The sequence below is a fragment of the Micrasema longulum genome, unplaced genomic scaffold (assembly GCF_059751315.1).
Source record: "Micrasema longulum isolate JH-2025_06_02 unplaced genomic scaffold, ASM5975131v1 h1tg000477l, whole genome shotgun sequence".
NCBI classification, from domain to species: Eukaryota; Metazoa; Arthropoda; class Insecta; order Trichoptera; family Brachycentridae; genus Micrasema; species Micrasema longulum.
The window spans coordinates 3,582-18,980 of record NW_028277674.1 but is presented as its reverse complement, the minus strand read 5'-3'; the positions used below and the strand labels follow the sequence as shown (position 1 = coordinate 18,980).

Sequence of the window (15,399 nt, the reverse complement as noted above, 5' to 3'; positions counted from 1 at the left end):
AAACAATCCTGGTGATTTGATGAGTTTAAACTTGTACCGTCAGTCATTTTTTGTATTTCTAACTAAACATATAATGATTTTACTCCGCAGTAAAAAAAAAAAAAAAAATATATTTTTTTTTTACTGGCCATCGTGTTTAATGCATGTTTAATTAATTATTTTAATTTTGCATGAAACTACTGAATAGTATTTTTACTAGCATATTATTTTTTTTGTACAAGCTCACTATTTTTTTCAGTAACAACTGAAAAATATTGATTCGTTCGTGATTATCTGCTTTAAAAATATGCAAGTGTGCTTATGTATCTTTAAATTCATCTATTGTACATCTTGGCCAGTTTATTAGTATTTAACTTTTTTTATCTTTTTTTATATATATATATTGTAATTATTTATCATATCAAAGCATGTAAAACTATTATAACCTGGTATCAATATAGTAGCGAATTTTTGTGATGCATTGGTAGATTCTAGTTTTATATTTTTCATTACAAATATATTTTATTTTTATTATAATTTTTCCGCATTTTATCGTTTTGTTAAATTTTTATTATAATTATTATGAATAACTTGTGTATCTCCATTTTCGTAATGTTATACCTCAAGGTGCTTTACAAAGTGATTCAATGAATAGTTATTTAAAATTAAAATGCTTTCAGTTCCAAACAACTTCAAATTTTAGCGGATTCAGAGTCGAAGAAGTAAGCAAGAGTATTATTTATTCTTTTCTTTTGAAAAAATCAAATCTGTATTTAAAAAATTAAAAAAAAAATTTTTTTAATTACAAATATAATACATTTTAAAATACACTTACGATTCTTCAGTAATAATTCTCTTAATAATTTTGTACTGCTCTTTTTTTTAACCAAACATGAAAATATGATTATGTTAATAAAAAATCAAAGCAAAAGTTGATAAAGATTTAAATATGATAAGATTGAATTGGTTAAACACTTTGATTCATCGCATCTTAAAAACGTTTGTTTTTTTCGTGTATATTTTGTGCGATTAAAGTCAGTTTTTTTTAACATATATTATTTTATGCGTTCTGTTTTGCGTTAGTATATATATTTTTGTATTTTTATTTATTATTTGTATGTACAATAATTTGATCACGCTTATTTTAATACCCGGCAGTATTTTTAATTATAAAAAACATAATACTGCATATTTTAAAATGGATGGCCAACCTTTTTTTTAATGGTATATTGATACCTAGAAATTAAGATTATGCATTTTAACTGATAGGATAATAAATTCAGAGCTTTTCTACAAAAAATTCGACGTGAAAACTTTGTACTTCATGTTTTTTACTTTGAACTCTTTGAAATTTAAAAATCAACCAACGTTGAAATTTTTAAAAAAAATTCATGTTTAAACATGTGCATTATAGTGAATACTTTGCAGTGTATAAAATGATCATATAAACCAGGCAACATCTACAAACCTAGTATGCCTAGACTATTATTTCCTTCTCAAAAAAGTTTTCCACCTCTGTTTAAATACCCTACATTACGTTTACTCTTATATCACGTCATATTTATGCATAAAAATGTACAAGTCAAACGTTCTATTGTTGTGTCAACAGCTGCAGCCAGCTATAAAAAACTCTCAATTTAATAATTAAATCTGACTGAAAATCGAACCAAAATCCCTTCCCAGTCACTACCTAGTACCTTTTTTTTCATTGTTCCACATTTAGTCATTCCGTCGGTATCATTGATAATTAACATAACTTAACATTTAATTTGCAAAATAGGCTCTGTATTTTTTTAGTGTATTTTGTTGGGTCCGATAGGGTGAACAGTGTCATTTTTTACGTTGGGTTGAATAATTCGAGCGCTCTTCATTTAGAAAAAATGTGAGATTACTTACTTGTTATTTTTTACTCCACAGTTTTTATTTAAAATAATGAAGATATTCCCTAGCTAAAAAAAATTATGGCATTTTTCTTGGAGAAATGGATTGACACTTTTCACCCTATCAACAGAGTGAAAAGTTCCGGGGTGCGGGGAGAAATGTGCCAATACATGCAAATAAATGATCAACTTACGTTAAGAACAAAAAAAAAACATTTGGTTTCTATAAAAATAAAAATTAAATTAAATTACATGCATTAATAGTCATCAGAATCACAATTTTGACAAACGAAAGTATAATATCTTCTCGTAATGCATTTTCTGTGGGCCCATTATTTACACAGCACCGACTCTTCTCCTGGAAAATTGTCGTAATAAAACTCACAGCATGTTATGAAAAAATATTCATCATCTTCTGAGCTTAAGGAATGTTTTCTTTCTTGGAAGATAACTTTTTTCTTCACTAGCAGATTTTTCTTGTTCTGGTTCCTAGATCTTTTATTTTTTTACTGCTCTTGCTCGAGGGCTACTTTTACGGGAGTATTGGTTAAGGTGGTAATTTAATGATGCGTTCCTCCTCTTTTTTTATATTTACATTTTTCACGGACCAGCTTTAGGTAGGAGCTTCACTTCTTCAGGAGAAACGAATGATTTGATGTGGATGTACTTCGCATAAAATTTGCAGTATTCGAGGGAAGGTTGCATTATTTGCGAAGTAAAATCAATATTAGTTTCTTTTGTTGGATCAAGACAATTTGTTACGTAAGAGGGTGCAAACTTACATACATCAAAAGTATAACTATTGAACGGAAATATTCCAGGCCTTTCAAATCCTTTGCAATGGTAACTGGTGATAAAGCTAGTAGCCATGCAATTCGAACAATTAAAATAATGATTTATAAGATCATTGTAGTACCTGCACTACTCTTTATCCATGCGTTTTGAGCAGAAGGCCGATATTTTTGTTATAGACTACATACTAAAACATCAAGGGGTTTCAATTTGTGAGAGCAATGCGGTGGCAATGTATGCATCACAACTACATTTTCTCTGGCTAAGACTATGTTTTAATCTCTAGATGACTTGAATTGTTATCCACCAAAAGCAGGACCAGATTTTCTTTGGATGGTTTGACATTATTTATAAAATGCTGAATTAACGCAGTAAATTCTAAGTTGGTCATCCAACCAGACCCATTTCCCATGCCGATTAAATCTGGAGACCCGTCTCTAATGAAGTGGTCGTAATATTTTTTTCCGTGGGAAAATAAACATTGGCAAAATAGAGGATCCTGTTGCTGAAACCGCATCAAGTAATGTAATATTTGTTCCACGTTCTCCAGAAGTGATTGCACCAACAGTTTTTTTACCCTTTTCTGTCACTATTTTTAAGATTTGATAACTGTAGAAACTCCAATTTCATCTGCATTCTAAATTTGTGTGGCCGTAAACTTGTAACGCTCTTATATCGAGAAAAATCTGATACATTATGTTTATTGAAGAACGTGGCTCTACTCAAACTGGTTGCTTCTGAATTCTTGATGTTAAGGCTAAAATTACTTTTTGAAAAGTTCATTGAACCAGTTTTTACCAGCGATCTGTGCTTAAGACCAAAATTGAGAATACTTTACATTGAATTTGATGGCGCAATCATATGTTTAGTGCAGAATATTTTTTTGGCTCGTTCCGAAAAATATATTAGCCCTTTTCTTTGTGTAATCATCAAGTGCCGCCTCTTGTTGAGCATTAAATACTTAAGGCTTTGCATAAACAAATTTCAACGTGACAGAATCATCCATTAGGTGATCGATAAATCTTTTGAATCCAGTTCGACATATGTTCAACTCCTTCGCTACTGACAGTGTGGATCTTTTTTCTTTAAATACAAGCTTTGCAGCACGTTTCATTATATCTTGAGTCGCAGTGGCACGCTCGGTATTTTTTGGTATAAACGTGGCATGCTAAAAAATAAAAAATAAAAAATTGTATCTCATACTCAGATTTAACCAAATTTTATTGAAGGAATTTCAGTGCGGGGTGAAAAGTGCCAAATGCTAATTTTTACACCATGGGATAGTGCGAATGATTTTTTCTTTTTTTTAAACTATCTTAACTTAAAGTATTTAAAGTAGTAATGGCTGAAAATTGAAGTTATTCAAATAAACTAATTTGATGGGAAAATATCTTCGAAGTTGCAATTTATCCAAAATTCTTCGCTTGTATAGCTTTAAAACCGGTCGGAAGAAAGAAAAAAAATGTGGTTAAAAAAACTTGATTTTTATTTATTTTACTTAAAAAATGTACCAACAAAGTTTTGAGTGTGTCCAAATTTTTGTAGACAACGACTGGATTTAATTTCCCAGGGAGCTGTTAATATTAACATATTACAACAGGCATGAATAACATTTTACAGAATGGAATATGTAAGTCTAGGCATTAGATGCCTAGACTTCTATATTACCTTCTATAACATTTTATTTATGTCTGTTGTAATATGTTATTATAAAATGTTAAATCAACCCTTCATTTAATTATTTACAACTAATTTCAATCGAATAGAGTCCTTGTGAACTCGGAGGATATTTAAATTGATGAGAATGATTTAATACTAAAAATGTCGTAACTGAATGTTGTATCTCAGAAATACCTTATTTTCCGCCAAGCAAAAAATATTTCATCGGAAGTTTGCAATGATAAGATTCCGTATAATTTAATTTCGCGAACGGTAGATTTTTCCTTCTTCCATACTAAGGTTAAATAAAGTTCCTTATAAATGTAGACCTACTTATATTTCAAAATGGAATTAATCAGGAATAATGCATCAACAGTAAAGTGCATCGAAGATGTCTGCTTTCTTTCTAAATATAAACCTTATAACTTTATAAATTTACAAATCTAACCCATTTTAAATTAAAAGGTTGTATTGGATTTTTATCATATTTGGAGATCTAACATTGGCACATATGTGAATTGAGTAGATTTAGATAATCAACATTTCAAACATTAGAACGGGTACACTCTCAATAATCAAACCATTTTTACGTGCGTAATAAAGGATTAATTTAATAAATAAAAATACTTTCTAAAAAATTTTGTTGAGTTCCTTGTACCTAACTTATTTTTGACAACATGACCCTGGCAGCAGAATATGAAAAAAAAAAAATATTTATTTATTTATACACGTTTATGTTTAATTTCAGGGGAAATACCTCGAAAATGTATGAAAATGTTAATAAAAATTATGAATGATGATGTCTCCGTTTCTCGAAATCAACCAATGAAAGAGCGTTCAGCTTTTAAACTTCACAAACGTCAACATATGTTAGAATTGAAGGAATAAGGATGTTCAAATAAGGTTACAAAATATGTGTTTTTTCCAAATATATAAAAATAAGTTTATGATAGTTTGTCCTTTATAGATTATTACTAATACATCTATTAGTAATACATTCAAGTGCAGCAGTGTAACATAAGTGTATACATTAGGTTATTAGTAAGACTAACATAAGAAAAACTAAAAGAAACATTAATAAGTAAAAATAAGGAAATGCACCCACATAAATATAAGGGTATACAGAAAGATATTTAATATATTTACGTTCATAAATATACACAATACATACACATGCATATGTATAGATACACACACATATACATATATGTGTACGTATGTACATTTATTATATACATACACATACACATAAATATGTGTATTATTATAGAGATTTATTTATTTTTATTTATTTTATTAACATAAACGGCAAGTCTGCCTTTTACAAACATTTATAATACGAGTATGAACATATTTGGCTTAATATTTTTTTTTTCTTTCCAAAAACATGAATTTTAAAAACAAGATTTATCAAACCAAAAATAAAACAAGATTTATACTAAAAAAAATAACCTAAAAATTATACAGCATATTCAGTAGAAAGTTTAAATAATAAAACATTCTACAGTAAAACAACAAGAAAATCATAAGTACTGTTTCACACAGCTAGGCAAAGTGAACAAAAAATTGTATATGAAATGCATGATTAAATAAATATAATTACCATTCACCATCTTTGAAAAAGTTCAAAAGGTTTGTTCTATGGGAACAATACCCTACACTTAATATATCAGATACGAGGGAATAACTATCGCAGAGTTCATGAAGTCTATTTAATACTGCATTACAAGTATACACCGTCCGTGAATTGTTGCTACAAAACGGTGGCACCTGTCTAGTTATTCTTCCAGGCACCCTGAAGTTGATGAGAGATAACAGTTCAGGGCAATCCCATATTGAATTTACAATTTTGAATAAATTTAAAAGGTCTATAATTTTTCTTCTATCGTTAAGTTTTAACAAATTTAATGTTTTTTGTAAAAACTCGTAATTTAAAAATTCATGACTGATTCTAAGTTTTAAATTTATATACCGTAAGAATTTTTTTTGGACTCTTTCAAGAGAATTTTGGTGACAGTTGTAGTAAGGAGTCCATATTGTAGAGTTATACTCTAGCTAAAAAAGAAACATTTAGTATTATGCAGCGCATGGAGCTAAAATTGCAAATACTATAGAATTTATTAGTTAAAAATGCCTTGATAAAGAAGCTTGTATAGCTTTAAAAACCGGTCGGTAGAAAAACAAAAAAGGAATTTGTTGAAAACAAAGTTTTTTTATTTATTTTATCGAAATGTAATTTCTTAAACCAATAAATTTATAAAATGGTAACATTTTCATAATGTAAATATTAACATTGGTAGCTTTTTTATATTTGTATTGCAGTGTAAACCATTTTGTAAATAAATATTTCATATTAACCCTCCCAAGAATCAAGCTTAAGATCTCAAGTATGGAAGGCCAAAGCGCCAACCATTATACTTCGTGGTGGACTTTATAAAGAACTTTTTTTCTGATTCTTTTTCACGCACCAAACTGTATTTTTTATCCTTTGTGACACAAAAGATAAAAAAAATCATTAAAAGTTTCAGCTCGATTACTTCAGAAAAATCAATCAATAGAAGAATTGAAGAAATATTAAAGTTAAAACTAGGCAGAATGCATATTATTACACGGTGTGTTAAGTGGTCATTTTAACCAGCTAATGACAAGTCATAAGCCTTGTTAATGCCTAGACTTCAATATTTCCTTCTCAAAAATGCTTCCTCTCTCTGTTGCAAAAAAATTATGTCCCTGTTTTTCAAGTAACCTTAGATTGATGAATCAACATGCAATAGGGGGAGTTTTTTTCATTATTATTATATTTTTTATTTATTTTTATTTTTTATTTTATTCCAATAGTATTTTTGTAAACCTATGCATCATATCCTTTTTTTAATTAAAAACCGGGTTTTGGTCCCGTGGTAGTATTGTGGACTCATTGACCAAAGGTCTGAAGTTCAAATTCTCCTCTTTCACAAGTCAATTTCAATTTTTACATCACTTGTTAGTTACGACTTTTAGGAAAAGGTTTTAAAAATTTAAACATTTGAGGAAATAATAGAAACTGAAAAAAGTATATAAAAAACCACTCATACTTGTAAACAAATGTTTCTATTCCACTCCCCTTAAAAATAAACTAAACCCACTTTTGCCAGAAAAATCCGAAGCTATATTCTTACAAGTTTTTGTAATTCAAGAAACTCGAATCTTAATGTCATTTTTTCTAAACAATGCTAAAGTTCAGTGTTTTTTTATTTGTTAATAAACTGTCAAACTAATCCAAAAATATTTTTATGTAACGTTTAGTTTTGTAATTTGGAAATTATTCCGCGTGTGACATCACAAGTTCTCTTCGGTGAGTTCTGCTAATTGGTGAATTGGTTTCATTTAAACCGGAAATCTATCATTGGTTGATTCGGAAAAACCGGTGACGTTCAAAAAAACTTCGCCGTACAATTTTCAATGTTCTAATTTTTAGTTTCCAATTTCCCCTAGCACAGAATATTCTCATTATCTAATAGCATAAGGCATCGAACCTTCGTTCTGCACAACTATAATTTTGGTACATTGTTAAAAAAATAACAAAGATAAAGCTCATGCACATGAGCAATTTGTAACGTACTTTTGTGAGGAGTGAAAAAATTGACCAATTTCAAGTTATAAAAAAATCACACAGAATGTGCCAACAAATGGCAAAGATCTTATATTTACAAAAGATGGACATCACTCTATCTCGAAAAAAGTAAATGGTGATGTGACGCACAAAATTATTATTTTTTACTCAGATAATGCAAAAAAACTAAGATAAACAAATAAATGCTAAAAAAATCCATCCCAAAATACATTACCACCAGTTTTGCAGAGCAGCCAAGCATCAGAATTTCTCCAAAATGTAGACAATATTAATGTTATTTATTAAATTATTTGATGAATTATTGAAATAATAAGATTCAATATTTAAATGAACTCGTAGCATTTTTATTTACTGTGCATCACTGATTAAGATATGAGAAACAGGTGAATTTCAATAAATATTTCCAGACAATTGAGGCTACGTTTTACAAATCTACTTGGCTATATTTTTACTTAGAATTTAAATTTCAAGAATTGAAGCCTTCTCACAATTTGGTGTTTTGAGATAATCAAATAAAACATTATCTTAAGCTTAATATACTCCTATTTTACCAATTTAGACAGGCGCCGTGGCGCAGTTGGTTAGACGGCTAACTGTGAAACTGGCGTCGTGGGTTCGATTCCCGCTAGCTGCAAGAAAAAAATACAAGAAAGATTTTTTTCTCAATCGGTCTGGGTGTTGTAGTGTATTTTTCATTACCTCCTTCCATATCCTCTCTATCTTACCTTCTGACAAGCCTCTAAGTAGAGGCTTAGCCGGTTATTCCTTTAAAATAAATATTTTAAAAAGATTTAAAATACAATAAAAAGAAAAAGCAAATCATTATTATTATGGGTTACTAATTTGTTTTTTTAACTGGAAATATGGACAATATGCTGTATGTATATACATTTACAATTTTACAACTCAATATTGCCCAAATGTTAAATTGATCATTAATGGTGGGAAGGCTTCAATTATAATTTTTTTTATTAAAATAATTAAATTGACATATACTAATTTACATACTAAAATTTAAAAATATTCATTTAGTTTTTGTATGTGATTACTATATGTATTGTGATATTTGTTTTTTTTTTTTAAAGAAGCTTCAATGCATCAAAAACCACGAGTAATTCCATCGTAAAGTTTTGTTTGACCAAACATCGGATCCAGGGTGGATAGTTTTTTGTATTAATTAGACAATATCAAACTCAATGTCGCCCCTCGGATTTTATCATCAGACTTCAGAATAACTACAGCGACATTGTGTTGATGAAGTCCAGGTGGACTTTTATTTTCGTATTTCGGCCATTTTATGTTAAAACAGCGCACAACACACACGTTTCAACCAATACATCGTGGATGTTAAACACCACATTAAGCTGTAAAAGTATCAAATCGATGTAGCTTATCAAGATTTAAACAGAAGTAGTCGAAAATCAATTGTAAGGATGATTTTTATTTCATTTAAAATGAACAATAAAAAAATGAAAAAAGTTGTAGGAAGCCTTTTCAGAAAAATACAAGAGCTATTTTACATTTAAAAAAATAAAAGAAACTCAAGTATTAGAATAAAAGATTTTTAAAAAAATATTTTTTTTATCATTGAAAATTTATTAATTAATTCTTACGAATTATTGCATTCATTTTACAAGTATGATTCATACTCTGTTGTTGATAAAAATATTTTTAAGTTTTTTTGAAAAGTTTGACTGAGTCTTTTGTTTGGTATTGTCTGGTGGTTTATAAATAAGGTGTCTAAATTTTTTTTTAATACCCAGACCATCTGATGCAAAATAGTCATAATGTAATCAAAAACTGATTAAAAACTTATTGAAAATAAAGCTGTACAATAAAATAATTATAAATAACCAAATAAACAATATTTCATATATTCCATATCTGTCTAATAGAAATACAGATCGTACCCCCTCATCTCACACCTCCTACATTTATATATAAAAACTACTACCTGACAAAAATATATTTAAAGGTTATATACGGTAAGGAGGTAACACGTGGGTGTTTAGATTTTATATTTAATAGTAACAACACTGTTAAAAATAAACACCTAATAAATTTTGGACTATAAATCTATGATTTTTAAATTTTATTAGTTTAAAGTATAACAACAGAGTTGGAAAACGATCAGAAAAAAGAAAAATGGAAATAAAGGCATTTATAAGGCATATACACGTCATATGTTAGTTTAAGTGGCCAATTTAAACACTGTATAGTTAATCAACATTCATCAGTCTCCCCATGTTTAAACATCCATATTTCTCCAATTCTTCCATCTGTTAATTTTTGTGAAGTTGAAGAGCTGAAATTGTTAGTTTTATTATTAAAGTATTTATTACGTATTTTTTATGTAATGTACATATATTCCAATAATCATTACTTCAACCCATCACTGACCAATTTTTTTAATTCGGAAAGAATAATTTAAAAAATATTTTTTTAAATTTATTTATTCAATCAAAACTACGCTCGTTTAAATATAAATAAACTTGTGAGGGCGTTTTAGACTGTACCCGTGTCAAGTCATGGTAATTAACCATAAAAGTTACATAGTAAAATTAATTAGATTAAATTTTAATGACATTTGAAGCAATAAAATAACAATCCAGAAAAACAAAGTACAAGTAATAAATAATGAAAATTCCAAAGAATATAATTTAAAAAAGATAATCAGACATATAGGTATATTAAAATATAAATTGTACAAATTTAGATTCATACATAATTAAATAATATTGAAATCAATGAAATAATTGTAAAATATAGTATATTATATTGAAAAAAAACTAAATAATACTCGTAGTATTATTGAAATCAATAGAAAAAAATATATGGTTAAGAACTTAATTGAAATAATAATAGAAACTCACTCTACACTATAGTAAGAAATAGGAAAAATAAATCAAATTTAGCACTAAATAAATAATACAAAAATACATAGTAAAAAAACACAAAAATATCAAGATACGTAAAAAGCATTATTATTTCAAATTAATTTTCATAATTTACGTACTTCGACAATATATAAAGTTGAGCATAAAATGTTTAAAAATACAAGAAAAAAAAAGAAAACACAAAATAATGTTTTTTACAAATGTATTTTTATCTAATAATGAAAGTTTCGGAAACGGTTAAATTATAATTGTAAACAAGAAATATACATTTTAAAATAATAAGTAATACTTTCATAATAATATAAAAAATAAAAATAGTCACATAGAACACAAAAGTACATACATGTACGAATAGAATTGTGGTATTTACTTTCTAATATTTCGCACATTAATAATATTTTTTTTTTAAAAATTTAAAAAAAGTCTTCAAAGATGAAACTTCCACAAGGCTTTTTCTAATGCAGTCAGTTTGTTACCTCAAAAATGATTAGGTTTTATAAGGATTGCAAAACATCAGGATCACCACACAAGATGTGTGTCCTGTAAAGGGTTTATCAACAATGGAAGATTTAAAAGAAGTATCCATGTTCAAACATGTCCAGAATGGTGAATGTTACTTAGTGTGTAATATAGTTATTTCAACTTGCCAACGACAGGTCGTGAGCTCTGTAAACGCATAGACTTATTCTCTGTTATGATATTTTTTATCTGAATAACTCTTTAGGCAGTGAAATCTAGTACTCGTCTACAAACATTTGGCATAACCCAAAATATTTTTTAATTTAAATTATTTTCCTACAATAAATTTTATTGTTTACATATTTGTTCAGTCGTATTACACCTTTGTTTTCTCGCAAAGGTTTATCGTATTTTAATCCGAGTACTAAATAAATACGGTAACATATTTTTAAAAATAGAAACGTGCGAAACATTGAAAAATAATGAAACTTTACTTTTAGATTTTTTTAATCTTTTTTTTTGTCGTATATTAAGTTTATTATCTTTCCGCATCTAATGGTGCATAAGGCTCTACATCGAAACACCAACCGCGTATCTTAATAAGGTGTGTAGATTTTCACTGTCACTGTTATCAATATGAATATTTTTTGGGTTATTCCATCTTAGTTAGGTGGATTTCATGGTGTGCCGCGCCGAAACGAATCAAACAAAAACGGAATAAGCCAAAAAGACGATACATGCTAATAGCAACGTAGCTTGATCAGTTTTGCTACACGAAAATAAGATCAGTCTTACGCTTCAAGTGCTAGTCCTGGGACTTAAATATATTTGTGTAAAATCACATTTTTAAATGTCCATGTCGGGAATCGAACCGAGACCTTGCCTCGTCGTCAAATGGTCAGCGCGTTTGTCTACGTATGTTTTGTTAATTTTCAATTCACATTAACGCCAGCAAAAATTATCATGTTGCATTTTCGTATCAGTTATATTATATTGTTAATGGTTAATTTATTTTGCATGAAAATAAAACAAGTACGTTTAATATGCTTTCGTAGTGTAAACAATATCATTATATGTGATTTAATCTAAAACTTAAATAAAAACAAACTTATTGAATTAGAACTAATAGCACAAAAAATAAATGATGTAGGAGTGCCTACACGATTGAAACTGCACAAGTGTTAAATGTTTTACATTAAGTTTGTTTTAATTTCATTTTAAAAGCTACTAATATAATAATTATTTAATGTTCATTTTAGCCTATTATCGGTGCAGTGAACCAACTGACAAATTGAAAAAAAAAATCCTAGTTTTTTCCTATTTTCTTTACTAAACTGTTTTGAAAATTTTAATCAACATAAAGAACCACGAGAAAATGGTTTTTGATTTATACTGATTACAGAAATGTAATACACACAATAAGTTTTTTTCACCTATAAAATTTCAGTTAGTTTACCTCACCAGAAATGGGCTCATTTTAAACATGCATTGTTTTACAAAGCGTAATATAATTTACTCCATGTCACAAAATTAACACAGCCTTAAATAATAGTACATGTTACGATTAAGTAAAGTATAATACATTTTTTACTACTCGTAACATTTGCTGATAATAAATAATACTTTAAACATACAGTAGAACTCCGTTTATCCGAACTTCAGTTATCCGGGTAGTCAAATATCCAGATCGTTATCAGGAAATAAAAAATATTGTCGAAGTTTTTGATTCAATTGTGCAAATAACTTTGTTAGACATATTTCAATAAGTTTTTCTATGTGTTATCAATTTACTGTTTTATTTACAAAAAATAAAATCTAACATTGATTTATCCGAATTTTTTGAGTTTTACAGTTCTTACTATGGATAAATTTAACATCAAATATATCATAAAATGTTCATGCAATATATTTATAATGTACATCGTTACTTTACCATTTTATCCAAGTATTTCATTTAAAGTAACTTATAATATTTTATTTTACAAATATTTTCAGCGTTCACATGGAAGATTCATATTTCGCTTTGGAGAATTGCATATGCTATGAAATTTCAAACCTTCCCAACATTAAAAAAGATGATCTTATTATAAAGAACATGGTAGATAAATTTTTTTATTGTCTTTTAAAACGACAGACCTGGCGCAAATACGAGTATAAAGCATTTGCAATTATTAATATATAATATATATATATATATAACTATGTAATATTTAAACATAACCTTAATGCCAAATTTATAGTATAGCATACCTTAATATTTTGCTTTCAATCAAAACAAGAGCACTGCAGAATGCACCACGCCTTCGCTTCTTTTCAAATTTGCGATTGAATTATTTTGAAAAATCTTAATATGTTATTATATTTTACAAGGACCTAAAAAATAACATTTGAAATTTGTAGACAGTATTTTAAAAATAAACTAATGCATTTTTAGTTTGTGAAAACTTCTTAATGACATGTTTTATAAAAAAATAAAATCAACGAATGTCTAGGATAACATTTTAGAATGAATATTTTTATGTTTACTCCTTTTAAAAACATATTGCAAATTACTAAAAAATTCTGTTCCTCTTTTTTTAGTGAAATTATTAATTTTTCGTTACTTTTTGATTGACGCAATAAAATACACCCCTAACAAAACACTTTAAAAACTATTTGATACCAAATTTCTATTTAATTTTCTGTATTTAATAAACATAATACAAGTATGCAGAGTAAAAGCTCATGCTTTTGCTCCGTTGAGAAATTTGTTTTGTAATAGAAAACTTTCTAGTGTGCTATTACAAAGTTTAAAATATTGTATTTTGATAACTTTAATCGGAACATTCAGGTAGTTCATGTTTCCTAAAAATAAACAGCTTTCGTAATGAACCCTCATTAACATTAAAAGGTCCTTTTGAGGTACATCCTTAGGCAATTGATTGTTATGTACCGAGTTGAAGTATCACAGGATTACTGGCTAACTTTACAGGCCAAAACATCAAGAAGACATCCCTTAGCGACTCGGCTTCCGACATCATGGAATTGGAGGAGGGAATCCTTCTGACTGGACCTAATCACTGCCGAAAAATGAACAACAACCTGCGACAAAACAACATCAACATTGTCAGTATTGAAACTGACGTTTGACTACTAGGTAAGTAGAAATACTGAAAACCCATACTTTATAATATTATCATTAAATACTATATACTGTAAAATATAAGTGTCAAACAAATTGAAATGAAATTGACTTGTTGACAATTGCGATCGCCTATTGTAAAAACATTTTTCATTGCATATTTTTGCGATATAAAAAAATATACTACCTTGTTACTATTTTCTTATTAAAATCAATAATGATTGGATTTTTTTAAAGCTGATGTACATGTCTATCACATTGGGAAAGATATTTTCAAACCCTGTGTTCTTGATTTTTTCTTAATGTAAGAAGATTTAAAGGATATTCTTTTAAGTTTGTAACTATATCAAAATACACTTATACCGAAACTGAAAACTTGTTACTAGCAATACTATCTACATATTTTTGCATACACTTTCGTTCCCTTTTTTCATTGAAATATCATTTGAACTATTTATTTTGCAAAATTAAAAAACAAAAATAATTTTACGGTCATTTTGTTTATAAAAAACCATAAAACGATTATTCTAACATATCATTACAACTAAGATGTTTGTTCGAAAAAAAATGTATTTTCGCATATTGAAAATAAATTCAGTTTTTTTTAATCCAAAAACCGTATTTATACAAATTAATTTGATCTTTTAATACTGTTTATATCAACAACTTGGTACGTAGTTATAAAATATGCCAACAATTTTATTTTCTGATTATATATTATATTATACATACATTATAGGTACACAACCGTAATGTAAGAAGCCTTGTTGTACGAGGGTTTTTGCAAAATTTTAATATTATCCCAGCGGAACAGTGTGGTTGAAGAACGTGTTATATGAGGGTTACCTGTTTATTGAAACTTTTGTAAAGTATTCTTTCTTTCATTTTATTCTGTTTTGTTTTTCGATTCCGCAAGTTTAAATAATGGTCATATCATTACAACGTAAGTATAATACAAATAATGCCTATTTCGTATTCGTTATCAAACCTCACCGTATT

At 27.9% G+C, this 15,399-nt stretch overlaps 1 protein-coding gene across 1 annotated transcript in view; it reads left to right on the top strand.

The window, feature by feature from the left end:
- Positions 1-14,418, top strand: part of Sh (Potassium voltage-gated channel protein Shaker) — a 91,775-nt gene extending 77,357 nt beyond the window's left edge. The window contains exon 8 of the mRNA XM_088226920.1: positions 14,251-14,418. Within this exon, the coding sequence (XP_088083046.1) occupies positions 14,251-14,408 (158 nt within the window). The 3' untranslated portion in view covers positions 14,409-14,418. The remainder of the gene's footprint in view (positions 1-14,250) is intronic.
- Positions 14,419-15,399: the final 981 nt, after the last annotated feature.